Source organism: Trachurus japonicus, chromosome 6 (genome assembly GCF_045865225.1).
Source record: "Trachurus japonicus isolate A0001 chromosome 6, Traja_1.0".
NCBI lineage: Eukaryota > Metazoa > Chordata > Actinopteri > Carangiformes > Carangidae > Trachurus > Trachurus japonicus.
The window spans coordinates 17,831,182-17,858,888 of NC_140912.1; the positions used below are offsets into that span (position 1 = coordinate 17,831,182).

At 41.4% G+C, this 27,707-nt stretch overlaps 3 protein-coding genes and 1 long non-coding RNA gene across 5 annotated transcripts; 2 read left to right on the top strand and 2 right to left on the bottom strand.

Moving 5' to 3' along the window:
• Window positions 1-14: 14 nt before the first annotated feature.
• LOC146985977 (NAD-dependent protein deacetylase sirtuin-3) lies at window positions 15-9,546 on the bottom strand. Its single transcript, XM_085779512.1, has 8 exons — window positions 9,275-9,546; window positions 4,018-4,240; window positions 2,804-3,025; window positions 1,978-2,210; window positions 1,783-1,883; window positions 1,540-1,701; window positions 1,235-1,447; window positions 15-540 (listed from the first exon to the last, which is right to left on the bottom strand). Exons 2-8 carry the CDS (start codon window positions 4,230-4,232, stop codon window positions 361-363), a joined length of 1,326 nt encoding a protein of 441 aa, XP_085635638.1. The 5' UTR covers window positions 4,233-4,240; window positions 9,275-9,546; the 3' UTR covers window positions 15-360.
• A 1,965-nt stretch (window positions 9,547-11,511) lies between these two features.
• On the top strand, window positions 11,512-16,145 carry tmem263 (transmembrane protein 263). Its single transcript, XM_085779514.1, has 3 exons — window positions 11,512-11,686; window positions 13,776-13,843; window positions 14,410-16,145. The coding sequence occupies exons 2-3, from the start codon at window positions 13,780-13,782 to the stop codon at window positions 14,706-14,708; spliced, it is 363 nt and encodes a 120-aa protein (XP_085635640.1). The 5' UTR covers window positions 11,512-11,686; window positions 13,776-13,779; the 3' UTR covers window positions 14,709-16,145.
• Window positions 16,146-16,859: 714 nt separating this feature from the next.
• Window positions 16,860-26,780, bottom strand: LOC146985979 (uncharacterized). 2 transcript variants are annotated; one of them, XM_085779506.1, is made up of 8 exons: window positions 25,093-26,779; window positions 18,461-18,645; window positions 18,244-18,341; window positions 17,981-18,141; window positions 17,612-17,804; window positions 17,295-17,442; window positions 17,135-17,210; window positions 16,860-17,052 (listed from the first exon to the last, which is right to left on the bottom strand). In XM_085779506.1, the coding sequence occupies exons 1-8, from the start codon at window positions 26,720-26,722 to the stop codon at window positions 16,952-16,954; spliced, it is 2,592 nt and encodes an 863-aa protein (XP_085635632.1). In that variant the 5' UTR covers window positions 26,723-26,779; the 3' UTR covers window positions 16,860-16,951. The 2 variants fall into 2 exon arrangements, with proteins under 2 accessions (XP_085635632.1, XP_085635633.1); XM_085779507.1 differs by lacking the exons at window positions 16,860-17,052; window positions 17,135-17,210; window positions 17,295-17,442; ... (2 more) ...; window positions 18,244-18,341; window positions 18,461-18,645 and adding exons at window positions 23,016-23,205; window positions 23,292-23,367; window positions 23,452-23,599; ... (2 more) ...; window positions 24,287-24,384; window positions 24,499-24,683 and having other exon boundaries at window positions 25,093-26,780.
• LOC146985980 (uncharacterized) lies at window positions 17,725-18,137 on the top strand. Its single transcript, XR_015036007.1, has 2 exons — window positions 17,725-17,851; window positions 17,947-18,137. It is a non-coding gene; the product is annotated as an uncharacterized LOC146985980 (long non-coding RNA).
• Window positions 26,781-27,707: the final 927 nt, after the last annotated feature.

Sequence of the window (27,707 nt, forward strand, 5' to 3'; positions counted from 1 at the left end):
AATGACAAAATATGGAAATTACACAATACTTTTATTAAATATTTTTTAAAATACAGTGTGCCGATATAAAACATTAACAAGTTGCTGTTGTATAAGAACACTTACAGAAACATTTCATTTTGATACAGGGTTCAGATATTTACTAGTGTTCTGGATGGACTCACCACTAAGTGCTTTAAATATGATTGCTGAAGTTGATAAACCTTTTGATTTGTACATATGAACAGAGCAGCCAGAGTCCCAGAAGAAGAGAGATTATTCACAATAACCTGGTTAGAAATCGAATGTGCTAACGGTTAACAGGAGAGAGGAGGAGACTGTCAAAACTTTCCAGTGTTGTCGTCTATGAAACGTGCAGCATCAGTTGCTCAGGTTGGATGAGGCAGAGCTCTTGCTGTCCGTCTCCGAGTCCGTCTCCTCGCTGCCACTGCTCGCCGCTCCTCGACCTCCTCGACCTCCTGGCCTGGACCTGGATGTTTCCATCCTGCCTGGAGGCTGCTCACCCACTGATGAAGAGCCGTCTATCAGCGCGGGGATGTTCTGAAGAAGGAAACAAGTTGTATAAATATCAGGCACTGGCTCAGATTTGATTATCAAAGCCTCTCCTGCTCTGTTTCCACATTACATATTCCTTTAAAAGGGATAGTTCAACATTTTGGCAAATTGGCCCATTGTCATTGGAAACCAAGAGGGATATTGGTTTCCCTCATCAAACTAATCAAATACACAATCCAACAACTCCAAAACGCTCTCGTGGACAAGTTGTGACCTGCACATTCACCACGCTATGAGATAATAACAGAACGTTATGAGACAGAGTTGCTTTAGAGGTAAATTGATGCAAAACCACTGATGTGCGTTCCAGTCGGCTGCAGTTTTTCATCAAGCAGTCTCTGCATTTGCCTCGAAAACAACTCTGTCTCATAACGTGTTGAATGTGCAGGTCACATCTTGTCCACCAGAGCGTTTTGGAGTTGTTGAATTGTGTATTTGATGAGTTTGATGAGGGAAACCAAGAAATCTCACTAGCCTCCGTAGCGTAGCTCTGAGCAGCTTGCGGCTCTGCTCCGCTCTTCTAAAAAATAGCTTGCACCGACAATTAAAGGTAACAAACCTACTCTTAACACTATAGGGATTATGCCAATGGGCCAATTTGCCAAAATGTACACACTTGCATAACCTTCAAGAGTTTTGTTTAGTTCAGTAGTAGCCTGATGATCAAGATGGCACTCACTGCTGTTTCCTGACTCCTCATCAGCTCTGTGATCTCGTCGTTCCAGCCGAGCATTTCAGCGAACCTCCGGACGGTGTCCTCCAGGTCGCCTAGCTCCACGTGGTCTCCTCTCCGCAGCGGGACCTTCTCAAAGGGGCCCACCGCATGTCGGTTCAGGAGGAGACGTGGCACAGTGGAGCGAACCGTGTTCACCAGACTGGCAAATGGCTCAATCTGAAAACAGTGAGTGTTTGTTCAGATGTAAATGATCACTGACCTGCTCAAAAAAACAAAAAACAATCCAAGTCACGAGGACAGATGTTTACCTGTAAAGATGTACCCATGATGATTAGGAGGTCTGCTTTGGGGAAGTCTTCTGTGTGGAGGAAATATTTCTGTGGAAGGTCCTCTCCGAAAAACACAACGTCAGGTTTGACTGTAGCAGCGCAGAACGTGCATATGGGAACGTTGTCATTCATTATAGCGCGCTGCGACAAAAAGAAAAAGGGAGTATTACTCCAGTATCAAATACAGGGGGTTACAGTAATGTGCTCGACTACCAGACGTACCTTGGCCTCCTCAGCAGGATACGGCGTGTAACACAAGTGACAGGAAGCTGTGGCAAAACTGCCGTGACCCTCCACAAGTTTGTCGTCTGGGATGCCACATACTGTGAGGAACGTTATTAAATATTACGACAGGTATTCAAGCTGTTATTGTGTCCTCCTGTGCTGTTTTTAACTTCACTTTAACGTGTCACTCACATTTCTCCAGTCCGTCAATGTTCTGCGTGTACATCCGCAGCAGCAGGCCTTTGTGATGAAGCATGCGGATGAAGTAGTGTATGTAGTTGGGTCTGTGGCTGCCAGGATACAGAGCTTTGGCCAGGGAGAAGAAAGGCTGCGGGTCGTTGGAGAAGTAGTCAACGTTGAAAATAGCTTCTGGGTAAGGGATGTTATACTTCTCCAAGTTGGCATAGAGACCTGTGCCTGGCGTCCTGACAAAAAGAAAAGAACGAGGCACAATGAAAATCATAACAGAGAGAAAGTTAAGGATGAGGGTGTAGAGGGAGAGAGAGCAGGGTATATACAGGAATCTTGAAGTTCATTTTAATACCTTTTTAAGACTTTTTCAAGACCTTCTCAATAGTTTTTAATACCTCACCGCCACTTCAAGCTGTAACCATTTACATCAGTGACACTTAGTTTGTGATAAAGACTATAGACCACTATAATACAACAGAACTCAAAATAGGCTGGGGGCGCTCTCAGAGACAATTTACGAACGCTCCCACAATAGCCTTGTTTTTTTATTTACCTGTTCATCTTTGTTTTTTTAATTTACCTGTTCATCTTTGTTTTTTAATAAAACTAATAAATTCACACACTCACAACGCTTTTTTAGGACTCAAACTCTTGGACAGCTAATTCAGAAAAAAATACCTTCAAAATGTAAGACTTTATGAAGTCGTGAAAAGACTTTTTAATACTTTTTAAAGGGTCTTAATTTTCCCACAATTGATTTTTCACCTTTTAATACTTTTCAAGACCCCGCGGATACCCTGGAGAGAGCAAAGCAAAAGACGACAACCTGAAGTCTGGGATGCCGCTGGCTGTGCTGATTCCTGCTCCGGCCACCACCACCACGTTCTTACAACGGCCGAGCTTCACCAGCCGAGCCACGGAGGCGAGGCCGCCGCCGCGGGACGGTAACTTGGCAGCAGACACAGATGGACGACTCTGAGCAGCTGTGGACCCAGAGGAATCACCGTCCTGCACCGGGTCACTGCTACATATGGACGTCTTTCCTTTACTAGAGACACAAAGACACATCCCTCAGACATTTCACTACTACTCAACCTTAATCCAATGTGGAACTATCATCTTTGTTACAATAAAATACTTCATTTTATTTCAAATTATAAAAGTGAATCGAATCTAAATATCCAGATGACACAAGAGTCCATGCAGCCCCTCCTCATGTATTATAGAGGTACATGTCAAATAGAGATAAGTAGCCCATTTATCTCATGTACAGCCTCACAGTGCAGCTAGAGATGCTCTATACGCTGAATTAGAAGTATATTTCTCTAACTATTGTGTTACTATTATTACACATTCAAACTAGAACTACTGCATTGTGGTCGTATGCTTCTGCAAACCAGACAAGTTACAGAAAACATAGTCTCACTCTCTCTCCCTTTCTGAGCCACAGCATTGAACCGATGTCACAGTGAAGTTGATCTTTGGCTATTTGGGTTTTAAAGTGTCATCACTTCAGTGTCAAATCCTTTTAGACATGTGTGTGTTTTAAATTGTGTTGTAACTTTATGAGTTGTGGCCAAAAAATGTCACGTGAGGTCACACTGACTTTGACCTTTGACCACCAACATCCAATCAGTTCATCCTTTGGTCCATGTGAATCTTTGTGACAGATGTCATTAAACACAACCCAGTGCTTTCTGACATATTGTATGCACAACAACAAGAGGTCACGATGACTTCGGCCCGTGTCCACCAAAATCTACTCACTTCATTATTATTTTTAAATTTTCTTAAACCAAACCATGTCTGTGGGATGTTTCATGTATGGACTAAATGTGTGTGTACAGTGTACATCCCAGTATTCAGATATCTTTCATGTTAATCTGTCTACTTACCAATATACGTCACATGTGTTTTTTTACTATTACTTCTTCACCAACACAAAACGTTTTCCTCTAATGTTTTATTCCTGACAGCTGTAATGTTCTTTTTTCTTTGTTACATTTAAGACAGTATAAAGTCTCTTTTGGGTGTCCTCACCTGGAGGCTAAAATGTCCTGCCCGCTGACGCTCATCTGACTGAGGTCCTGGGCCAGAGCCGAGTCCGCCTGCTTCTTCCGTTGTTTTCCATGCGTGGCCAGGCCGGAGTCAGGAGACTCTGCGGGGTGCCTGACCTGGGAGCTGGAGCTGCGGGTGATCCTGGTGGCTGGAGCTGGAGGGGCTTTTTTATCCCAGCTGGACCTGGACCTGTTCATTCCAGCACCTGTTGACAGCAAGAAAAAACACAAACTCGCTCAGCCTAAATGAAACATCACTCAAGGTTTATGAGCTTGAATGTTTTCTTTTCCTCTGAGCCATCGGCTTGAAGCAAGATTTGTCTAAATGACATTTGAATGTCAGACATGAAAACTATTTTTATGGCAATACATCATTTCATTTCAATGGTTTTGCACTAATTAGCCACAGATTTGTTTCCAGTGGTTTGCTTTTTCATTTGCTTTCCCTCCGTCGTCTTTGTCCTTTATTTAAAAAGCTGTTACACCGAGATCATCGCTGTGTCCTTTTCTGCTCACTCCCTTCGCACAGACAGAGGCTGAAATGTTTTAAAACTGTCAACTGTTGAACAAAAGGTAACGACTGCAATATATTTAGCAACCCCCCCTACCCCCTCCCCTCCCCTCCTCTCTCTTACCAGCTATGCTAATACAGTCCACAGCTGTGGCAGCTTTACTGTTCAGGGAAAGCGGAGGGTCAAGCTGTGGGTTGTGTGTGGGGGGGTGGGAGTTAAAAAGAGGGGTGGCAGAGGTGAAAGACAACCGTAGATTGACTGTGTGTCAACAAACCCAGCTGGAAGAGAAAAGAGGATGCCCCCTAACGGCCCCCTCAAACTGAGGAAGAGGGGAACGGGGCGGGGGGGGGGGGGCTGAGATAAATGATACAGAGGCGGGATTCAATAAAGAGGTAAAAGAGGAGTAGAAGGAGAGGAGAGCAAGAGAGGAGGAGGGGGGGGGGCTTCTCCACAGCTATTCTAGGCCTTCAAACAACTTCCATGAGGAATGAGTGTGAGTGACCAGGCAGAGACAGAGGACAAGGAAACAAAAGAGCTACAACCCATAAAACACGACTGCTTCAGGGGGCGGCAGGGAGATAAGACGAGCTTTTCTTCAGCAGCACCTTATCGCCCTCCAGAGGGGAGGGGAGGGGGGCCGGAGAGGGGTCACTGAGGGTTTACAAAGCAGCAGCAGCAGCGTGGCCAGAAAACAACAGCCTTTGGCACATGAAATGATGAGACAGTGTCATCTCAAGGCTTTAATTGCTACAATAACATTTAAAGGAAATTAGTCATTAACGAGCTTAGAGCTGGTGTAAATGTTGACTATAAGGCTAAATGTGAAAAACCCTTTGAACTGTCTTAAAAAATCTCACACTCTCCAAACTACTTTCATTTAAGGAACTCAATCTTCTTTCACTGTGAAGCCCCCACATTAGTTTTTTTCCCCCTCCTGCACATCCTAAAGAACTATTAAAAACAGTAGGAGGGTGAGGGTCTTGGCTTTTGTCAGGGCTCCTCTCAAAAAGACGCTGCTGAGTACAGGCAATAAATCACCAGCCCAGTTATTAAGGTCTCACACAGATGGTGCAGTGCAGCAGCAGCAGCAGCAGACCCAATACATCAACACCATCAGTCCCCTCGAACGGTGCAATCGTGTCTGGAAGAGCACACACACACATTGGCTGCACTTCTTCCTGGATATTATGAAATTACTAAATTAAACGGACTCAATGGAGAAATGCTTAAAAGAGAGAGAAACTGGAGCATGGGAGCTCTTGGCAGCAGCAGCAGTGTTGTTGACTGGATGAATGGACACTTCAGCATCAACCTGAAACTTTGAAGTTAAGATGGCGCAAATGCTGTTGCACAAAAATTATTATTTTTATAAGATTAAAGATATAAGACTACTTTTCAGTGCTCCAAATATCAACCTTTATCTGATAGAAGCCTAAGTGCATCACAAATGGTGTTATTATTCTTTAATGACAAATAAATCCCGGTATAAATGACAAAAGGCTTAAAAAGGATTTGAGAGCCTAGAGCCCCCCCTCCCTCCTTGTTTAGCCTTTCACTCCACTTGTTCTCGCAGCTCTGCCCAGTCAAAAAGCTGAGCGCAGTGTGTCCCAGGACCGGACCACCAGGGATGTTGCTGCTCATATGAGGGTTACAGTTATCTAATTAGGGCCGTCCTACAACACCTCAGTGCTCACCACTAAACCCCTGGAACAAGTAAAAGCTTCTTCAGCTGAAGAGATTGAGACCAGGAAGGAGCAGCTTCCACAAAAAAAGTTTTTGTGAAATCAACAGAAATATAATAGATGAAGCAAAAGCAAAATGCAGCTTCTCATTTACATTAGCACCTCTCTGAGAAAAAAAAAGTTTGTGTCTACCCCAGCGCATTCACTGTCAATTTTAGTCTGATGGTTAAATTGACAGTCAAATAGTGGATTATGTGTTTTCACTAGTACTTAGATACAGAAGATGATTTATTGTGATTTTTAAGACCTCTAACAAACATAATTTTACTTATTCATTCAACTGTTTTTGAATGTTTTTTTTTAATCAAACAGCCTGTAAAATTCACAACTTCATGACAGCTTGTTTCATCTGACAAAATAGGCCAAAACCCATTGATTTTTTATAGTTTATAGTTTAAGTGAAAACAGATAAAGAAACAAATTCTCACTTTTGAAAACGCTGGAACAAGAAAACTGATTTTTTTTTTTTTGCTATGAGTAACTACAATCATTGAATTATTAAATGTTTTTGATTTTCCATAGACAAATGTTTGTTAAAACTACAACAGAAACAATAACAATCTACTGAAGTTTTGTTTGTTTTTGTTGTTTTTTTTTTCCACTCTTCACTGTGCTGTTTCAGATCATGTCGCTGACTTGTGTCTTATATTGTCCGTTTTTTTCTTATAGACTAGTGTTTTTCTAGGTCCCAGTGTGAAACCTTAAAAAAATGAATAAAATAAATGCCGTTCAACAGCATTTACCTGGTGTGACTACTGAATAGCGATGCGAGCTGTGTCTTAGAGGAGATCTGGTTACGTTTAATGAAAAGCTTCTCCCCTGCAACCCCTCCATTTAACCCTCCACTTACAGCAGAATTGAGGACAGGCGACTTTGATCTCTGCTGCCCACCCTCGTCCCCCCCGACACCACCACCCAAAAAAAAAAAAAAAAAAAAAATGCAGGGATGGCACCAGGCAGGCAGTCCTGTTGCCATGGAAACCTCTTCACTACTTAGTTTGAGAGGCAACAGCTCTATGTTCCCCGTCCCCACCTGCTCACTAATGACATATCACTCTGTGTAGCATCTTTGTTGGACTCCCAATTGACACAAAGCAGCGAGTCCTAATTTGTGTTAGTATATTGTTTGCGCACACAGAGGCGAAGGTGGGCGGCGGAGAGCTAAGTCTGCCCCCGGCGGGTCGATGACCAGCTAATGACTCTCGTCCTGTTACTCCTCTGAGGAAGTGCCAGCCCTAAATTAAACACCAATCAACCAATGATGAGATGTGGTGTTATTTGTGACTAACATGGGAGTTTTTTGTTGTTGTTTTTTTGGAGTGGGGAGGATTTGTATGTGCTGAAACATGAACATTACAGAATCTGTAATGTTCATGTTTCAGCACTAAAGCCGTCAAACAAAGAAATAGTGTTGGTTTTAGACTTAAGAACAAAAATAACAGCTTTAAACTTTTAGTTAAGATAAAATAATAACAATAACCCTCGCTGTTAAGAAAGCATGAGGACACTTTACAGTAAACTTCAAACCACTTTTGGATGTGCACAACTGTACCCACCTCTGTACAAATGATGAATGACTTGAGGCCTTCAGAAAATAATAAGTTGACATATTCTGTGCAACGAGTGTCACGGTTTGGAGGCAGGTTAGTAGCAGTGAGGCTGCACTGTCACCTGCTGGAGTCTGGGCCACATTACATATGAAAGCCAGCCATGTTTTACAAAACATAATGCCACATAATAACACTGTGGTGCCTGGGAGCCATTTCCATACTGGTTTTCTATGGAGTTGGTGTTTCAGCCAGTGTGGTGCCACATGCATAAAATGGGGATGTCTCAACAATTACATTTGATTGCCCCCTGCTGGAAGTGATCTGATTAAAAGTTTGCTCTGTTGCATATCACTAAAAACCAAAGAGCATCTTGTGTTGTTCTGGCTGCTGAAAATGTTGTGGTGGACAATGTTGTAACCTTTTATACATTACAACTCATACAAACTATTAATATCTATTTTTATTAAATAAAAAGATAAAGCAAGACCTGTGATGTATTACGTACAAGTGTTACTGGATACAGTTGCTCCGATTAGAACAATAATAATACTAATACTAATAATAGTTATTATCAATATTATTATTATTATTATTATTATTATTATTATTATTATAGGTGTCAGACATTGTTTTCTCTTTCAACAGCAAAAGTGTGATTACATGTAAAGGATGCACAATTTACCGCTATATCGAAATCAAAATATGGCAAGTTTTAAATTCTAGTCTAGTGCATTATTAGCACCCTCTGTGTTTTGTTGCTACAGAGAGAGACAACCTGTTCAACAAATCATATTCAAGATGTTATGGGAAAATGAAAAGCAAAAATGACCAGTCCAACTAAAATCACAACCACGGTATCTGCCTAGTTGTGTCTTTTTTGTGTGTGCATATTTTGCAGCCCTAAATGCATTGTTTAAGAATTTGTAAAATTATATGTACAACTTTCCTCCTCACTGACTCACTCGTTGACTATATGAAAATACAAGCTTTCGTAAGTAAGCTGCATGTTGAACCAGGTCTGCTCTCCAACATAATAATATTAAATCCCTGCAGATACAATAGCTAGGTCCTGAACTAAGGTTACAGATAATATAATACATCCCTGGGTTACAGTAGCAGCCGTGTGTGAGATGTGACGTTTGCGTGCCTGAGCAGTCTGTAAATAGTAGCTTTTGTTTGTTTGATCGTTTTTAATTTCACCTGAAAAGAGAGCAGAGACTCGTTACATCCACAGCTGCATGTAATCACGCTAAGTGGTTGTGGATATGGAGCGAGATAAAACATGTCTATTGTAACTGTCTCTCTGTAAACATGTTAGTGGGCCAACACCGTGCAGGACCTTCTCGTTAAAAACAAAGCTAGACGTCCATGTCCTCAAAGCTCATCTGCTAATAATGCAAATATAAATTAAGATCAAAATAAGTGTTGTTAGCTACCTGTTTGTGCAGCCTGCTCTGGACTCTGAGGTGATGAAAAGAGACGACAGACTGCTGCAGACTCTGGAGATGTTTCACATCAGAGAGGAAACTCGCCGTCGAGCCGCGGTGACGCTGAGCTCCTGTGTGTTTGCAGCTGCAGACAGATGAACAACAACATCTGGGTCAGTCGAGGTAGAAGGTGTTTCCGGGGCTCCTCCAACACAGACCCTTTATCTATAGCCGTGCAGTCTGCGCTCCAAGTTTCGTAGCGAAGAGAGCCAGCTGTCACTCTGCTGCTCTTGTTTCCGGGGTACTAAATAATTCATTACGAATACGGGCGGGAAAACGAGCTGGGGGTCACGTGGTGCTGCAGCGACTTCCGCTTCCCAGCCAACATTTCAAAATCAGATGGGATGTTGTGGATGTAAACAAAACGCACGTCCGACCTACGGCCATTTGCTTCTGTACTATCCAAATTTAGTTTAGTTTTATTTACTTAGCACAAATTACATTAAACACTGTGTGTCTTGTACAGAGTCCCACCCACCTCTAGCTGTAATAACAAATGACATGCAGGCTCAGCACATGAACTGAAGAAACACAAAAATAAAGAGCAGCAGAAACTTGGGTATTTGATGCAAAATGAAACTAAGAACATAAGACAAGAACAGACAACCTCTAAAAGTGATAATGTTCGAGGGGACGGTAAAAATAATTTCAGTTATTTCTGATATGAATGAACACCTGAAGTAAGAATTAAGAAATTATAAAAGGGAACAAGAAGATCTTGTTTCCTGTTTACGAACTTTATAGGCATGTTTGATAGACACTTTGTGAGTTGGTATTTGTTATTTTCTAAAAAATTTAAACAATCACACTGTATGTTTTCTCATCTTTTACTTGCGGGCGGACCCCTTTAAAAACAGATAGCAGTTCTCGTGAACAAGATTAATTTATTTTGCGTTTGATTTAGTATTGCTGAATTAATTTATCTGTCCTCAATACATGTTGAGGTAAAGGACATTGCAGAGACATTTTGTATTACATTTGAGACACGATTTACTTTTGGGCATGATCCAAATTTGTTCAGAAATGTTATACGGGGACAAAGCCCCTGACTTTGATTATGAAGAGACAATAACAGAAATTGTTTGAAAATTCTTGTCAAAGCACTCAAATCTCTTTCTTTTTTTTGTCTTCATTGTGTGTAGTGTAATGTAATGTTTGTTTAGCAGGATCTTTCTGTGTCTGTTTTAAGACATGCATTTTTCTCTTCAAGTGACAATGGCAGGTCACTTGTTTAACCCAAAGAGGTATCCAGGTCAAAGACTTTCTTAAAGCCAGTGAAGTCAAGTTTCATTATCCAGGCATCCAAAAGACTTTGTCACTTGTCAGCTCAGGTCAGAGCTAATACTAGTCCCTTCAGTACAGAAACATTATAGAAATACACCCAAATAACATTTTAGCAGAATCATTTCAAATCATGAGACTGTAAACAGGGCCGTAGAAACCACTGAGGTCATGTCCTCGGTATTTTTTTCAGTGGTTTCATTTCCCTTTGTTTTTTACACACTAGAACGGCCAAATGTTTTTTGAAAACTGGCACAAATTCATGTCAGATAGTTTTGTCTTATCACCACCATGTTACACCAATACATGCAATGTAGACTACTGCATTGTTGTTGTTGTTTTTTTTAATAATTTTGATCCAACAATACATGATAATAATAACATATCACTATGCTACTTGATGTGCATAACTCAACTATGTTGCTCACATCACTTTCAATAAAAATGTAGGATCCGAGGCCCCTGATCGAGGTTCAAGACACCGAAGCAGTAGCCTGCTGGTAGGTGATCAAGCCTTGATATAAAATACATTTTGTGATCAAATCTATTTTTAGAAAAATAATAAGAGGAGTAGGCTATGTCACGCTCCACTTAGAGTGGTGGAGGTTTTCTTGTGTCCTCTTTCACCACCAAAGTTAGAGCATGGGATCCCAATAACAAACCTTCATCTTGACTTGAACTTTAAAATGTGCCTGCACATAAATCAGAGAGTGGATTACAAACACTGCACAACCTTAAGGCCTATAATCACAGACAGACAATACTTACTTGTGTTGGCATGCAATGTGTTTTTTGTGCAGGCAGCCAGCAGCTGGTGCTCCAGTCTGCACACAACAGTTGTACCTCTGTGAGCTTTTCTGGGTGGAGACTGGGGGACCTCTTCCAAAAAAACACACAGTCAGAGGAGAGGACAGACAACACACACACACAGTCAACTTCTCTTCTCCTCCATTAGAAGCAACAGGCGAAAACATCACAGGGCCTGGAGCCTGAAAGCTGTCTTTGCTGGGGTAGTTTTAAAGTGCCACACATACCTTGCAGTGGGTGGACTGGACTAGTTTGTTAACGTTACAAACCAAGGTGAGTCCTGAGCGAGTTGGTGGTGGTGGTGGTTGTTGTTGCTGCTGTTTTTTAATGAGGCAGCCATGAGAACTTCTGCAGGAAGAACCGCAGCATAACATTTCAGAGCAGCTTCAAAACGGACGCCCATCGACTGGGTTATAAAATACTGGTAAATGTGGACGGTTTTACGGTGGAAAAACAACGAAACAGTCGTCGGGGGAGTTTCGGGAAAGACGACGTGTCTGTTTTGATGTGTCAGTCCTCAGATAATCTGCTTATGGCGCTGAGGACACACGGGAACAAAGTGATGCACGAATATCAAACACGTCCTTTCTTTTTTTTTCTTGTTTTAGGGAGTTAATATTGAACATAAACCCGATGTAGCATCACGAACTGTACGTGCCTCTGAGTGAGTTAAGTTAGCTGAAGTTCACGTTAGCCCGAACAGTGAGTGAGTGAACGTTGGCTCGTAACCATGGGGTCGTAACCATGGGGTCGTAACTTACCGTTAACGTAAAGTTTACGTACAGTTAACGTACAGTACGTAAACGGTAAGATTAAAAAACGAACTCTCTGTACATTAGCTTCTTAGCTTGGGCGGGGCCGCTACCAGCAGCTAACAACTCCTCTCTTTTATCACTGTTTAACTTGAGACATCGGCTTCACCACGGGCTGTGTATTGTGGTGTAAACAACTGATAACTGTCACCGTAAAAGCTAGCTGTCTCTGCAATGAACTATTGTTTCCGCCTGATATTTAACTTAACGGGTATTTTGTTGAGCAGAGTTCAAAACTGTGTCCACCTCAGAAAGCTCAAATAAAAAGTCACCTTTGTGTGCAACAGGTCCTGGGATCATTTTGCATTTTGTGAAGACGGCGTGTCATTGTTTTAAAAACACAGACCGGGAAATTGTAAATACTACTTAAAACTTGTACACTACCAGTCAAAACCTTCTCATTCCATGTGTTTTCTTTATTTTTTTATACATTGTAGATTCAAACTGAAGACAACAAAACTATGGAGGAACTAGGCTAACCTTTGCAGTAAACAAAAATCTGCAAAAACAAAGCAGAATGTGTTTTAGGCTATAAGATTTTTAGCCACCTATGACAGCTTTTTGCACACTTTTGACATCCTATCATCAGCTTCATGAGGTTTTCCAAAGGAGTTCACAGAGGTGCTGACTGCTGAGCACTTGTTAACTGTTTTGACTTCACTCTGCGGTCCAACTCATGATGGTTATCTCACAGATAACACTGTGTTTACTACATAATTCCATGTGTTCCTTCATAGTTTTTATGTCTTAACTATGAATCTACAGTGTATAAAGTAATAAAAATAAAGAAAGAACCGAGAAGGTGTGTCCAAACTTGAGTGGTAGTGTGTAAAGGAGCTCGGTTTAAGTTTTACAGTCTATCCCAGCTCTGTGTCTGTGTGTTTGAGTGTGTTTGTTTTAACCTGTTGTGCTTCTGTGTGACAGTGTGAACAGGTCTGCCTTGTTTTGCGATCAGCAGCAACACCCAAAGCAATCACCTTTTATATTCCTTAAGACAGCCCCATTCCTAACATTTACACAGTCAGTGTGTCACACATAGGCCTACTTGTACCACTTTGTCCATCTGGAATAAAGACTTTTAATAATAACAGGGCAACCTTGTCACAATCACAGTTAATGTGAAGGTTAAAGCTGGCAGGCACAACTTTTGTTTCTGCTTAATCCAACAACAAACACAGCAGCAATAAGTCTTCATGGCAAAGTTTACACCATAACAGAAATGCTGTATGAATGCCAGGGAGAAATATAATCTGAGTTGCAGCAATGTTGTTGGGTGTAATATCCCTACGGATCCCTGCATTACATCATTTAGAGCTACTCCATCACCCTGAGCAAGTCTGTTATAAGTTTTACATTGTCATAGGTTACATACGCTACATACCAAAACTCAGCTGCAGGACAGATGTCCTTGCTCAGAGAGATGATCATGTGTCTGTCTGATTAGCTCTATATGTACAATACATAACGTGGCACTCTCACAGTGTTGCAGTGTGTAATCATTTTGCATCACAGACTTTCTTGGTAATTGTGTGTGCTATTTACTCTGCCAGAGAGATGAGTCAGGCAGAGCAGGTGCCTGAGGACGTGCCTGCATACCTACAAGATGAGCCACCTACTGGTAAGTTCAGTTTACCTGCAAAAGTTTTTATGTTTATTCATCACAGTCTGTGCAAAAAAAAAAGTCCAGCCTTCCCTTGTACACCTTGAATCTGTCATGAAAGGAAATTAGGAAACTGTCAGTAGTGTTCAAAAGAGCAGCCGATGGCAGTTTTGATGATCAAATAGTAAATACTAAGCAAGTAATCATTTAAAAAGTCATTTTTATAATGTAGGGAGACTCCCGCTCAACCCAGCTCAGTTCCCTAATATTTTATTTGTATAGGGTTAATCCCAAGAAAAATACAAAACCACAACAAACCAAATGCAGCAAGTGTCATTGTAGCATAGTTTATTTCTCTGTCCCAGATAAGTCAACTGTAATTCAACTGAAAACACACAAAAAAAGAAATTCTGAGCGTAATACATATTAAAAAATAATGTTGTAGTCATGAACAAGATTACTGTAACCAATTTCAAATGATTGGCGTTATAATCATGGTTTCTGTATGATGACGATGATGATATGATGAATATAATCCAGCAGTGACACAGTAAATCTTAAAAATCTGCTCCTGTTATTTTCAGACAACAACAAGGACCACCCACAGACTCAACCAGGCATGTTCGGCAGGTTGGCGGGGGGCTTGTACGGTGCCACCAAGGGCGCTATTGGAGCTACAGTGGGTGGCGTGGCCTGGGTCGGAGGAAAGAGTCTGGATCTAACCAAGACCGCCGTCAGCACCGTAGCTGCTGTGCCTGCCATGGGAGTGGGGCTCGTTAAAGGAGGAGTGTGCGCCGTAGCTGGAGGAGTGACATCTGTCGGCTCTGCAGTGGTCAGCAAAGTTCCCATAGGAGGATGCAAAAAGAAGGACAAGTCTGACTGATGGAGAGAGGAGCAGGGTGAACATGCAAAGCTGAACAGTCAAAGATGAAAAGAGGACTCAAAAGCACAGTGTACACATTTTAGTGAGGGGTTGCTTCATTTATTTCTTGAGTTAGTTTTGTAGTTACTTTATGCGTGTCTTGGTTAACCCACATTTATACAAGTATGTGGCATGGACCCGAAAACCAAGAAGACTCCGACTGTTTTTTAAAGGAAAACACGCCAAACTTTTATCCCCTGTGCCACAAATTAGGTGAAATGTCTATTTTACATGTTTGATAATAAGCTACAACACAGTTCTTCCTGCAGACTGTTCTACTCATCACATTAGTTAACTTTAGTGTGGAACAGCCTAAAGTGTAAATGCTTAAACTTCACTTGCAAGACAATCATTGATGAGTGACAAGCTATAAATGATATGATATTTCTTGGATAATGAAAATATTTCACACTCCAGTTCATCACCTGTGTTCACAAATGAACAAATCAAAGGTGTAATGTGAACACTACAGCCCAGTTTTATGTCTTGTATGTTGTGTCATGTAAACACTGTTGGCTGTGGACTGTGGGTATTTCACTGGGGAATTACTTTGGCAGTTGCAGCCAGGTTTCCTCTCAGTTCATGTTTCCTTTGCCTTTTTTTTTTGTCATCTCAGTGGAAGGCAACTCATACTCGTGCTTTTGATACACAGTCCAATTTATCAAAATAAGTATTGTTATTCATGTGAAAATGATGATTAAGAGATTGATTACAATGAACTTCATTCCCTGTTGCAGTGTTAGCTGGTTCACTTGACTGTTCTGGTTCAGTATAAGTTTATGGGATAACTTTACACACTAGTGCATTGGCCCTGAGAGCTTAATGCAACGCAGGAAAACGCATGCAACCCGTCCAACCCGTGCCACCAAACCATTCAGTTTACACATTACATCACTTTCCAGTGTAACACTTGTCTTGTGCTGTGTGGATTTCATTGTTGAAGATGTTTTCTGAACTTGCAGTGCATTGCCTCCTCAGAGCCAGCCTCTCTAGTAGTTACTGTGATATGTTGATGAACATTACTCTCAGATTGAAGTAACATGTAAACTTGGAAAAATTAAATCTTCCATAGAAGTTTGATAATGCCATAATGCCATCTCCGCTACTGTACCAAAGAAGCTTTGTTCTCAACCCTAATGTTTCTCTAAAGCTCCTTCATATAGCTTGGAGTCAGTGTTTACCGTTGTTACAATCAGATGGCTGGATTTCTTGATAATACAATCTGAGTGTTAAAATATCAACTACATTTTTAGCTGATAATCATGTAAAAATAAGATTTTTAAAAGTTTTTGTAGATCTACCTTTAAATGTCAAATGTTATTTGAGGCTTCACAGATGATGTCAATGTTGTATCAGTGTTTTATCAACTTGTCTAAATAAAACATATGCAGAAGGTTGTGTACGTGTGCTGCGTTCCCTCGTTTACAAAAGCAGCCTCATAAAAAGCGTTTTCATGAGACTACTCCAAATTTCAAATTTCTTGACTGTTCAACTTCAATTCAATGGTAAGTTTTAAATATCTATACTTTACGTTACAGAACTTGATTTGCATATTTAAAATTATATTTTTTAGAAACCGTTACCATATTTGTGTTGTCGGGTCTATAATTTGTTCACTCAAAACTTAATATATATGTAAATAAATTGTTTTACCACCGTTACGGATGATCTGTTTCAATGCAGCACTGTGGTCATTTTTATGTTATAAATCCAAAGATGATTTTAAAAAAAACATTAAAAATAATGTTACAACTGTTTTACGTATATCTCCTCTAGTAGATGAAACTTTAACCTCAAATGTTTGGATCTTGTTTATACATCATTATACTGACCAAGGTGACACAGATAAAGTGCTGGTAAGATTACACCAACTTTATTTTTTTCACCAGTTTTACATTTGAAATTCTGAGATCACATTAAGACAGTTAAAATGGCATCAATACTCCTTGTTAACTACATTAAACACCCACTTGATTGTATCTTATTGTTTTATTTGTTTCAAATCATTTTATAACCATAAGTTAAATATTACTGCCAGGGGTCTCTGTTTGTTAGAATGTCCCTAACATTTTTAAAAGTACATTATGCACAAAATAATATATGAATAGCTCATCAAAGCCAATATTTATTTTAATATAAATTTAACTTCAATACTTTGTAGGTCAAGTTCACACTCTTTAATTGTTTGGCATACAATTCTTGAGCTAGGCACTCTGCTCTGTTTGCTGCACAATGGTTAGCGGTCCAACAGAAGCCACAACCTTTGGCTCAGCCTTCCTCTGCTCCACAGCTTTGACATCTCTCTCTGCAAACACACATACAAACATGGTTAAATATAAGTGTATATTCTGCCTGAATTCTTCAGATTATACAAATTAATTTCTTACTGTTTCTGAAGCATGATGGTTCACAATTGCGGCCCGGAGCAGCAGTGCACACAGCTGTGCTACAGTGAATGTACACCTAAACAAGGACGACATTGTTGGCAGAGCAACACAAAAATATTTCTTTTTGGAGCAGTTTCTCATCACTTGATACATTGATTACCTGTTCCCTCAAGGGCAACATTGAGCTGGAGTCCACAAAGGTAAACATTTTGAAAATGAAACGTCGGCAGTGACTTGGGAAGGCCAGACCAGAAGAAGAATCAACTGGAACCAGGGATGACATGTAGCGATCATCCCGATATGGACACCTAGAAGGAGAGCAAATTAAATCAAGGTGACAACATTGAAATGCAAATGAACAATGAAGCCAGTGTTGAGCATTACGTTTTCCTTTAACTGTTTCCTGTGTGCAGACCTGACAGAAATATTTAATCTCCTCAGAAATGTACATTTCGTCATAAATAGCAGAGTGTTTACCCATCTATCAGAATGTCCCACTGGGGAAGACTGTGAGGGTTGGAGCTTGTGGTTGTCCAACAGCGACCAAGAGTCAGGACAAGGTTTGGATCTGTCTTGCCCACGAGTAGAACCTCCACATACACGGGGTCCCTCAGTACTTTGGTTACAGGGTAGTCTGTGTCCATGTAGTAGGAGGTGTAGGCCACATCCACTATGAAAGCAGAGTTTCCAGTTAATATGACAGCAATATCATGAAATGTTTTTTTAATTGATTGATTGATTGAAAACTTTATTGAACAACATTAGACACGTGTTCAAAAGGATTAAAAACACAATAAAGCCCAAAGGCTTAGGTTCAACAAATACTGCCAGGCTGACACAACTTACATTCATTACAACCCTTTGTATGGCATTGCCCATTAGCCAACCTCAGCTGAACTTCAATGGGTCCAAAAGCAGCAACTCCTGGAGGAGGAATATCTAAAGGTAATACCTCTGCAACCACAGTTTCAACAGAAGTGCCGATGTACCTACACTGGAAGAGCACACTGCAAAAAAAAAAAAAAAGAAAGAAAAAAGAAAAGAAAGTGGTATTATTTTTTAAGAGACTTAATTTAAGCACTTTAATACTCTAAGAAATTATCACCTACTCATAGTGGCTGTCCCTGGTAATGGCTCCAAGGGGCCCAACTCCTACTTCAAAGGAGGAGGACATCCTGTTCTCATAGATTATAACACCAGGCTCCTCCTACAAAAGAAAGGGGGGGGGGGGGATTTATTTTAGGGTTGGGTTAAACCATGCACAGGCCCTTTTTATAGGTGTTTTCATTTGATAAAGGAATACAGAATATAAAATGAAGGTCTTACCATCACAAGAGAGCCACAAGCAGTAACAGGAAACTGGTAAATGGCAAATTCTGAGTTAGAGTCAACATGTGTGCAGCCTTGACCTTCCCCCAAAAGTGAGATTGACTCGAGGTCAATGTTGGGCAGAGTGGCATCTCTGGCCACTACCACAATGAACTGGGCATCTTTGGTGCACTGGACGGTCACTAGTGGCACAACAAGAGGAATACACAGGTTGAGTGGTTAGATATTACTGAACAAATCTTTCATATTTGTACATGTCTTAGCTTTAAAGAGAATTACCTTTTAAAAAAATATATATTTAAAAAAAACCCACCTGCTTTTCCAAAGAAGCACTGTCGGCCATCAAAGCAGCAGTTTATGGCTTCACACCCAGCAGCAGATATGTCAGCACCTCCACATGGGACTCTTACATTTTGGGCCACCTCACAACTCTGGGCAGGTTCTGGTTTTGTCAGCCCTGGCACTGCAGGACGCTGTCGTTCTGGGACCTTTGGCTCCTGGGAAAACTGATCATGGTATGCTTGAGGGGTGTTAGGATACTTGGGTCGCGTACCCGGTTTGACATTTGGCACATGAGGATATTTAGGATTATCTGGTGGTCGAGGTGGCAGGACCTGTGGGCGTTCAGGACGTGGAAGAACCTTTGGTGGTGGAGCTGGCACGTGAGGATATTGAGGAGTCTTTGGAGGTGAAGGAGGCAGAACTTGCGGGGGGTCAGGGCGTGGAAGAACCTTTGGTGCCTGAGGAGGTGGAGCTTTCTTGGACAAATGCGTTGGAGGGTCCTGCCACGTCGAGCTTTGAGCCTCTACATTTCTCACAACAAAGCTGCCGAGCAGTGCTAGTGCCACCAAAGAGGTGGCACTCCAATGCTTCTCCATGGTTTGACAGCGGTTTCACCTGGACACTCCCCAAGTGTACCACTTACGTGTGCTGCCACATTTATACATTACTAGACTTGATATTTCATAACCCCACCTCTAAGGCCAAACCACCAATCAGGACTTCCCATCTTTCACTGTACACCTATAATTTTCAGGGGTGTATTATGTGATGTCTGATAAGCCTCTTGGCAACTTTCTTACTTGTATGGGTGGGACAAGGGGATTAAACATGTGTCCTATCAGATCAGGTCTGGGGTGGATGGACAGTTTGACATTAAAGTGTTTTTTGACAAATTCAACTTTTGGGTCACAAAAACCTTTTTAAAGGTCATTGTGGCCCCAAATGTTTATTTTATCTAGCGCACAATGGTAAACATACAGTATTGATCTGGTGACTTTGTCATTAAGTGAACTTGAGCCCAATTTAGGTTGTTTTTTACTTGAACTTCTAAGAACATATTCCCTCATGCTGATATTATTTAATCATAACCATATTGCAGTTTATATAATAGTCAGATATCAAGTTTTAAACCATGAGTTTTGAATCTGTCGCAAGACAAACCCTAAGTCTCAAAGACCTTTCTGTTGCTCTAGATAGTATTGTACCATAATGGTCACCAGTCTAATAGGGTCAACATAGAAACAATCAACCAACCACTCACACTTATATTCACAGCTCTGAGCAATTCACCATAAATCACCAATAAACCTAACATGTCTTTGGACAGTTGGTGGAGGCCGGCACAGGGAGAATGTGCAAACTCCACATAGAAAGGCCGCAGGTTAAAATACATCACTGTAGATTTTTACTAAGGTTTCTGCTATAACCCCCTTCCCTCAGTTACTGAGTAAGCAAACTAACCATAGTGTTAAAATCCACTTCGATACCTGGCTTAAATAAGGTGGCAAATAACGAATAAGGTTATTGGCTGTTTACCGTTAGTCCAAACTTACAAATGAAACATTAGATTTGTTGGTCCTTTTTTAATACTGTGATAATCTGAATTAAATACAATGTTTTTCAAATGTAATTAATCACACATATTGAAAGTAAGATTAAAGCAGAAGTAAGCGATCCAGTCGTTTTTCTGACTTCTTGTCAGCCGATGGAGTTAGCAGTCCCCGCCCTCGTCATGGATCTATTGATCCTCGTCCCTACGTCACCATATTCACGCGCATCCCTTGGCTGCACACACAGCCCTTCATGCCGTTCTCTCTCCTCATTGGATAAAGGTTGTAGGATACAAGGAAATAAAATAAAGGTTTTCTCCTCGGCTTACAGCAGAGCAGAGTGACTGACAGACCCGTGTTTCGGACCAAACACTCTACAGTATATAAGTGATTGCCATCGGAAGATATAACTATTTAAGACTTATATTAACACAAATATTCCGCTTACTTCTGCTTTAATCTGTGTGCAGAGTTTTTAAGCTGCCGATTAAAGTGTAATTGCATTTAATTAGTGCAGTGGTTCCCAACCTTTTTTGGGACGTGACCCCATTTTGACATCACAAATTTCTGGTGACCGTGCAATCACGTGCAGTCACGTGATCGAGGCCGTCAATCAAGTTGCGCCAGTTCAGGTATTTTTATATGCTATTTGAACTGGATTTATATTTGAGAAAGTGAAAGTATAGAATACAGTTGTGTGTTTTTAAGCATAATTTAAAAAAAGAATGATATTAGGTATTTTTTTTAATCAATTACTAGACATTTCAGGCAACCCCATTTGAGGCAACCCCAAGGCTGAAAAACACTGAGTTTGTGGAAGTGTTACAGTATTGACCCATTTTTCTGAGATAATTGTGAACAGGTCTCATTAATTTTTTTCCTGGAAAATGAACCCTTTTAACACATATACATGATATCAGAGGTAGAAAGTAAGTACATTTTCTTAGGTTCTGTTTTTTATACTTTAAAGCAGAAGTAAGCGATCCGGTCGTTTTGGCTAACTTCCTGTCAGCCGATGGAGTTAGCAGTCCCCGCCCTCGTCCCTATGTCACCACATTCACACGCATCCCTTGGCTGCACACACAGAGAGGACCGCCCCTTTATGCCGTTCTCTCTCCTTATTTGATAAAGGTTGTAGGATACAAGGAAAGTTTTCTCCTCGGCTTACAGCAGAGCAGAGTGACTGACAGACCCGTGTTTCAGACCAAACACTCTATATAAGTGATTGCTGTCGGAAGATAGAACTATTTAAGACTTATTAACACAAATATTCCACTTACTTCTGCTTTAACTGAGTATTTAGTATTTGTGCTCCTGTAATGTGCCTGCATGTACACATCAAAATGTATGGACAATTTGGATGGAAATAGTGTACAGTTTATTCTACTACATGTATTGGAGAGGTACAAATGTGACTGATTGATATATTACAAACATAACATATGACAAGCTCCAAAGTACAATGCCTGCGGTGTGGAATGTAGGGCCCAAATGTGCTGGTAATGGGGCCTACTGTGATGGGCATGGTTGATGTCGTACAAGAGATCCTCTCAAAGTGTGTGTGTGTGTGTGTGTGTGTGTGGACTGTAGCCTTATCGGAGCTGAGTCTTTGCTCTGCTGGGCCAGTTTAGAAAAAAATTGTTTGGTTTGTTTGAAAACGCCTGTATGTGGGAACACCCTAAAATTCTATTGCGTCTAACTGTTTCTCCAAGTCATCATCTTACAAGCTTAAAAAGCCACAACCTCAGCCCTGTCGTTAATTTAGAGTGCGTTAGGTGAATTTGTTGTATGAACAAATATGAATGTCTATTTTTTTTTTCATAAAATATGAAAAAAAATTGAGTCATTATTTATTTCTTGTTCAAAGAAATAAGAAAACATGTAAATGAGAGCTTTATTGTGAATTCAGCTTTATTAAAATACTTTATATCTGAGCGCATTGCCTATAATGCAATCTTGCCCAATGCTAAGTTTTGACGTGTCTTGAATATCTATATATAATAATGTCATGAATACTTTTATTTTTAGTCAATTATAAATGGGGTGTGGCACATACTGTATACTGCGCTAACACTAGCAAAAGTAAAATGTCAAATGCAGGACTTTTACTTCTGTTTCTCTAGGCAGCACAACTGTTTTACATTAACTTTTTTAAATAAAGAGATTCCTGCAGAAAGCTTTAATGAAAGTGTTTGATTTTGTCAGTATCATACATTGTATTACTTATCCACACTTGATGTGTTCACTGAGAAACACTATGAACGAATACACATTGTTGAGATGACATGAATTTTGAGAAAAGAAGGGCAGTTTAGTCCAATAGAATACCTGGCTGAATGGCTGGTAATCTTTTTATTATTTTTGAAAAGACAGTAAACAAGGTCCAGCAGTCCATTTATTACTTCACTGATTTCACACAAATCATCAAATGTTGCGTGCTGTAGTTTAAGCCTATCTCCCATGGTTTAACTTTACACAACTGCTTATTAACCCTTTTCAAGCAATGTCTTCCAATGTATTTTCTTGCATCTTTGAATAACTTACATGTATTTAGTTACTCTTGTCCAATATAATGTCAGCTATAGCAATGAAATACCATACCTTACAACGTGTCAGATACATGTATGTTATTTCTAAAAAAAAAATTAAAATATTACGTAAATACAAACTAAAGGTCTTACCATCACAACAGAGCAAAAGCCAGTAACACAGTAACAGGAAACTGGTAATTTGTAATTTTATTTTCATACTACAAATGTCTGAACCATGTTAATTCTTCAAATGTTAACAAATGTTCTTGAGCTTGACAATGTGCTGGTTACTGTTCAGGGCTGCTCATGATCACAGGTCCAACAGAAGCCACAACCTTTGGCTCAGCCGTCCTCTGTTCGACAGCCTTGACATCTCTCTCTGCAAACACACATACAAACATGGTCAGATTTAAGTGTATAATCCTGCCACATTTTGCCAATATATAATATAAATGAATTTCTTACTGTTTCTGAAGCATGATGGTTCACAATTGCGGCCCGGAGCAGCAGTGCACACAGCTGTGCTACAGTGAATGTACACCTAAACAAGGACGACATTGTTGGCAGAGCAACACAAAAATATTTCTTTTTGGAGCAGTTTCTCATCACTTGATATATTGATTACCTGTTCCCTCAAGGGCACCATTGAGCTGAAGTCCACAAAGGTAAACATTTTGAAAAGGAAACGTCGGCAGTGACTTGGGAAGGCCAGACCAGAAGAAGAATCAACTGGAACCAGGGATGACATGTAGCGATCATCCCGATATGGACACCTAGAAGGAGAGCAAATTAAATCAAGGCAGTGAAACGCAAATGAACAATGAAGCCAGTGTTGAGCATTAAGTTTTCCTTTAACTGTTTCCCGTGTGCAGACCTGACAGAAATATTTAATCTCCTCAGAAATGTACATTTCGTCATAAATAGCAGAGTGTTTACCCATCTATCAGAATGTCCCACTGGGGAAGACTGTGAGGGTTGGAGCTTGTGGTTGTCCAACAGCGACCAAGAGTCAGGACAAGGTTTGGATCTGTCTTGCCCATGAGTGCAACCTCCACATACACGGGGTCCCTCAGTACTTTGGGTACAGGGTAGTCTGTGTCCATGTAGTAGGAGGTGTAGGCCACATCCACTATGAAAGCAGAGTTTCCAGTTAATATGACAGCAATATTATGAAATGTTCAACAAATACTGCCAGGCTGACACAACTTACATTCATTACAACCCTTTGTATGGCATTGCCCATTAGCCAACCTCAACTGAACTTCAATGGGTCCCCAAGCAGCAACTCCTGGAGGAGGAATATCTAAAGGTAATACCTCTGTAACCACAGTTTCAAAAGAAGTGCCGGAGTACCTACACTGGAAGAGCAAACTGCAAAAAAAAGAAGAAGAAGAAAGTGGCATTATATTTTTAAGAGACGTTATTTAAGCACTTCAATACTCTAAGAAATTATCACCTACTCATAGTGGCTGTCCCTGGTAATGGCTCCAAGGGGCCCAACTCCTACTTCAAAGGAGGAGGACATCCTGTTCTCATAGATTATAACACCAATCTCCTCCTACAATAGAAAGGGGGGGGGGTTATTTTAGGGTTGGGTTAAACCATGCACAGGCCCTTTTTATAGGTGTTTTCATTTGATAAAGGAATACAGAATATAAAATGAAGGTCTTACCATCACAAGAGAGCCACAAGCAGTAACAGGAAACTGGTAAATGGCAAATTCTGAGTTAGAGTCAACATGTGTGCAGCCTTGACCTTCCCCCAAAAGTGAGATTGACTCGAGGTCAATGTTGGGCAGAGTGGCATCTCTGGCCACTACCACAATGAACTGGGCATCTTTGGTGCACTGAACGGTCACTAGTGGCACAAAAAGAGGAATACACAGGTTTAGTGGCTAGATATTACTGGGCAAAGAATATGTGACAAGACTATAGTCCTACAAGTATCTATTTGAGGGTTTAATAATTTATTGTATTGTGCTGAAGAATGTAAAATGTAGTGATATCGTGGCTGAATTAGTAATTTGTAATTTTATGTGAATGGTCATGGATGTAAGGTAAGTGAGGAAAAGGTTGCAAAAGTTTGTCTTTGCACCTTATTGTTGAGCAAGAAATAATGGCAAATATGTGACGTAAGGTTGGATGTAGAACCAAGAAACTCTTTAAACTGTATCAACGTATTAATTTACCGGTTACTTGTAGATTTGTGTTGTCCCTAAATTACTTTTACTTAATATTATGAGAGAATAAAAACAACCAGCACCCACCTGCTTTTCCAAAGTAGCACTGTCGGCCATCAAAACAGCAGCTGATGGCTTCACAAGCAGCAGCAGAGATATCAGGAGCTCCACAGGGGACTCTCGCATTTTGGCCCACCTCACAACTCTGAAAAGTAGGCTGCTTAGGCTGGTGAATAGAAGGGTCCTTTGGAGCTGGTTGATGTGGGTGCTGTGGTTGTGGCACATGTGGCTCTTGGGGAGGCTCGAATTTGGAAATTGCTCGAGGACCAAACTTTGGTTGATGAGGCCTTCCTGGAAAAGAAGGTGTAATGATCCCTGATGAACCAGGTTGGGTCTGGGGCGTATTAGGATACCTTGGTGGTGACACGTTAGGACCGTGAGAATGCCCTGGAGATACAGGTGGTGTTCCTGGTTGGGTCTGGGGCGTATTAGGGTACTTTGGGGGTGACACGTAAGGACCTTGAGAATGCCCTTGAGATACAGGTGGTATTCCTGGTCGGGTCTGGGGCGTATTAGGGTACTTTGGGGGTGACACGTAAGGACCTTGAGAATGCCCTTGAGATACAGGTGGTATTCCTGGTCGGGTCTGGGGCGTATTAGGATACTTTGGGGGCGACACGTAAGGACCTTGAGAATGCCCTTGAGATACAGGTGGTATTCCTGGTCGGGTCTGGGGCGTATTAGGGTACTTTGGGGGCGACACGTAAGGACCTTGAGAATGCCCTTGAGATACAGGTGGTATTCCTGGTCGGGTCTGGGGCGTATTAGGGTACTTTGGGGGCGACACGTAAGGACCTTGAGAATGCCCTTGAGATACAGGTGGTATTCCTGGTCGGGTCTGGGGCGTATTAGGGTACTTTGGGGGCGACACGTAAGGACCTTGAGAATGCCCTTGAGATACAGGTGGTATTCCTGGTCGGGTCTGGGGCGTATCAGGATACTTTGGGGGCGACACGTAAGGACCTTGAGAATGCCCTGGAGATACAGGTGGTGTTCCTGGTCGGGTCTGGGGCGTATCATGATACTTCCGTGGAGGTTGGACCTGTGGCCCATTAGGATCCCAGGGATGCCCTGGAGATACAGGTGGTGGTCCTGGTTGGGTCTGGGGCGTATTAGGGTACTTTGGGGGCGACACGTAAGGATCTTGGGGACGCCCTGGAGATACAGGTGGTATTCCTGGTCGGGTCTGGGGCGTATTAGGATACTTTGGGGGCGACACGTAAGGACCTTGAGAATGTCCAGGAGATACAGGTGGTGTTCCTGGTCGGGTCTGGGGCGTATCAGGATACTTTCGTGGAGGTTGGACCTGTGGCCCATTAGGATCCCAGGGATGCCCTGGAGATACAGGTGGTGGTCCTGGTTGGGTCTGGGGCGTATTAGGGTAGAATGGAGGAGGTGGTTGAGGAACCTTAGATTCTTGAGGGCGTTGAACAGCTATTAGTGGTACAGGTGCAGGCCCCGGAAGCTCAGGCCCATGATGATAACGAGGATCCTTTGGCGGAGGTTGGACCTGTGGAATTTGTCTGTTTTTCTGATCCTGCGGTGGAGGAGGTGGTGCTCCCTTAGACAGCCAGCTCTGAGCCTCAACACTTATCGCTACAAAGCTGCCTAGCAGTCCTAGTGCCACCAAAAAGGTGGCACTCCGATGCTTTTCCATGATTCAACAGCAGTCTGACCAGGACAATCCCCAAGTGAACAACTCATGTGTGCCACCGCGTTTATATGCGACTACACACACAAAAAAACATCTTCAAGGCTGAATAACCACCAATTGGGACTTCCCATGGACACCTATGAGCTTTGGGGGTGTATTAGTTAATGTTTGATTAGCCTTTTGGCAACTGCAGTGGTAGTTGCATGGGTGGGACATGAGGATGAAACACGTGTATCAGGTGAGGTAACAGGGTTGGATGACAGTTTGACATTAAAATATATAGTTGCCAATCTGACATTTGGGTCACAAAAACCTTTTTAAAGGTCATTGTGGCCCGCAGCTCTGTTTGTCACATTCATTGTGTTTGTTTAGCTAGTGCAAGTGCACTATGTACAGAACTCGATTTGGTTTCGGCAGCAATTTGCCAAATAATCACAGTATAACTTGATAGCCAAAGGCTTAGCTGACACTGAGACAGAGGGTAAGCAATGAAACTTGACATTACATTGACCGTCTCTTCAGTTTGAAAGATTCTCTGGTTTCAATAGCTTTAAGGACACCATCATGAAGCAAACTGCCAGAGGGCAAGTGGAATATGACCACAAGCAGGAAACAAATACATGGCACTTGTTGAGGGAGGGTAAAATAAATATGTAATAAATATCTTGGTATTTGGCTTGATGAGTCATTTACTTTTAAACATCATATTGAAAACCTTATCACCAAACTGCAGCAAAACTCAGATTTTTTATACAGAAACATGTCCAGTGTCCCTTTGGGTTGTAGGAAAAATCGAGGCAATCTTTCTATCAGATTATGGTGATATAATCTGCATGCTGCTGCTACCTCTCTCAAACCCCTTATCATTCAGCCCTCAGATTCATTACTGGGGAACCCTACGATACTCACCATTGCATTCTGTACAAAGTTGGCTGGTCCTCTCTCACACAGAGATGTGATAAACACTTTTATTTATTAAACCATAAAG